Below are 2,621 nucleotides of genomic sequence, written 5' to 3'. Positions count from 1 at the left end.
ATTATCCTTGTTTTATTATCCTTGTGGAAGGCTTCTCTCATGTCCCCACAAGAGGAGCTGGAGCTTATAGAGGGAGCTCATCCGCCTCTCCCCGGATTCGAACCTGCAACCTGTCGGTCTTCAGTCCTGCTGGCACAGGGGTTTAACCCACTGCGCCACCGGGGGCCTCCTGATTTTGAAGTGATCCGTTGACTTGCGGATACGGGGACTTTTGAACCGTGGATACGGAAAACCATCAGGTCCCCGTATCCGCGGTTCAAAGGAGTGCAGTTTTGTGTGCACCAGGGGCTCATATTATTATACTGTATACTAATATAATATAATAATAACATATAATGATGATGATAATGATGATGATATAAATAAAACTTTATTTATATTCCACCCTATCTCCCTAGAAGGGCTCAGGGCAGATATATGTATTCTGTAATCCGCTCTGAGTCCCTTCAGGGAGATAGAGTGGAATATAAATAAAGTATATTATTATTATTATTATTATTATTATTATTATTATTATTATGCATCTACACAATAGAGCAAATATAGTGTGACCACACTTGAACTGCCATGGGTCGATGCTATGGGATACTGGGAGTTGTGGTTTGGTGAGTTGCCAGCACTCTTGGACAAGGAAAACTTGTGAAACTACAACTCCCTATATGCATGGAAGGGCTCCGGAGAGGGAGAGGTATTGGATGGCCATCTGTCAGAAGGGCTTAGATTTTGTCTTCCTGATTAGCACAATTGGGTTAGACTAGATGGCCCAATGAGGCCGTGGTGGCGCAGCAGATTAAACTGCTGAGCTGTGGAACTTGCTGACCGAAAAGTTGGGGAGTGAGCTCCAGCTGTTAGGCCCAGCTTCTTCCGCAGAACTCCTGAACTTGCTGACCGAAAGGTTAGGAGTTCGAATCCTGGGAGTGGACTGAGTTCCCGCCGTTCGCCCCAGCTCCTGCCCACCTAGCAGTTCAAATGTGAGTAGCTCAATAGGTACCACTTCGGAAGGAGGATAACTGCTGAGCTGCTGAACTTGCTGACCGAAAGGTGAGCTGTTTGAATCCTGGGAGTGGAATGAGTTCCCGCCGTTCGCCCCAGCTCCTGCCAACCTAGCAGTTCAAACGTGAATAGATCAATAGGTACCACTTCAGAGGGAGGGTAACTGCTGAGCTGCTGAACTTGCCGACTGAAAGGATGGCTGTTCGAATCCCGGGAGTGGAATGAGTTCCCGCCGTTCGCCCCAGCTCCTGCCCACCTAGCAGTTCAAATGTGAGTAGCTCAATAGGTACCACTTCAGAGGGAGGGTAACTGCTGAGCTGCTGAACTTGCTGACCGAAAGGTGGGCTGTTCGAATCCCGGGAGTGGAATGAGTTCCCGCCGTTCACCCCAGCTCCTGCCCACCTAGCAGTTCAAATGTGAGTAGCTCAATAGGTACCACTTCAGAGGGAGGGTAACTGCTAAGCTGCTGAAGTTGCTGACCGAAAGGTGGGCTGTTTGAATCCTGGGAGTGGAATGAGTTCCCACCGTTCACCCCAGCTCCTGCCCACCTAGCAGTTTAGAAAACATGCAAATGTGAGTAGATCAAAAGGTACCGCTTCGGCGGGAAGGTGCAGTCATGAATTTGGAGGCGTCTATGGACAACGCCGGCTCTTTGGCTTAGAAATGGAGCCCCAGAGTCGCACACAAGGGGAAACCTTTACCTTTCTAGATGGCCCAACAATAGAATTCAATGGGAATAATCCTACCTCGGTCACAATGGTGGAGGTGAAGATGCTGCGGTCATATTCCCATCCGTTTTGGCACGGCGTGGATCCATTGGCATTCGGAGAAGATGGCCTTAAAGCAGAGCTTTGGCAAATATCTGGCTGCGAGTCTTGACCAATGGGCACCGGGTGCCCGAAAAGGGAGGCGTTGAGCCGAACCGAGTGGCAGCGATGCTCCGGCGAAGCAGCGCTGAAATTCTGGATCAAGTTATGGCTGGCGAGAAGCAAAACTGGAATGGAAAGCAGGACGGTGGAGAAAAGCTGGAAGAGTCCAGTGCTGCCCACTTCTTCCAGGAGGTCCCCGAAAGGGACGGGGGCCACAGTGGGGCCCGGACACAAGGACATTCGGCGTGGCATCGTGGAACGGCCTGGGTTTTGGCCCCAGTGGCACTTCCCTTTTTATGCCCATCAAGGAATTGGAACGGGGTTAATGAATGACTCTCCATGACTAGGCCAATGAGTTGAAGAGGGTGCCCTCCTTCCTCCAAGGGGCAGGGGTGGATGAGAGAAAATTGGGTCAAGGAGGAACACGAAGCAGACAACCAAGGAGTAGCCAAGGGTTTCTTTTCTGCCAAAGGATATTAATACGGCATAGGTGAAATCGAGCAATTTAAAGCAACCGCGGATACTAGTACTGAACCGCGGATACGGAGTCATAATAAGCGGATGCAGGTACTGAATCGCGGATACGAGTCATAACAAGCGGATGCGGGTACTGAAGCGCTGATACGAGTCATAACAAGCGGATGCGGGTACTGAAGCGCTGATACCGAGTCACAATAAGCGGATGCAGGTACTGAACCGTGGATACGGAGTCACAATAAGCGGATATTGGTACTGAACAGCGGATACCAAGTCACAATA

General features: G+C 50.1%; 1 protein-coding gene across 1 annotated transcript in view; it reads right to left on the bottom strand.

The window, feature by feature from the left end:
- Window positions 1–2,114, bottom strand: part of LOC132764558 (solute carrier family 22 member 6-A-like) — a 20,706-nt gene extending 18,592 nt beyond the window's left edge. Inside the window, exon 1 of the mRNA XM_067472622.1 lies at window positions 1,740–2,114. Coding sequence (XP_067328723.1) covers window positions 1,740–2,114 — 375 coding nt within the window. The remainder of the gene's footprint in view (window positions 1–1,739) is intronic.
- Window positions 2,115–2,621: the final 507 nt, after the last annotated feature.

The sequence above is a fragment of the Anolis sagrei genome, chromosome 12, assembly GCF_037176765.1.
Source record: "Anolis sagrei isolate rAnoSag1 chromosome 12, rAnoSag1.mat, whole genome shotgun sequence".
Taxonomy (NCBI): domain Eukaryota; kingdom Metazoa; phylum Chordata; class Lepidosauria; order Squamata; family Dactyloidae; genus Anolis; species Anolis sagrei.
Note: the sequence above shows the minus strand (reverse complement) of the source record. Positions and strands in the feature narration are given on the sequence as shown.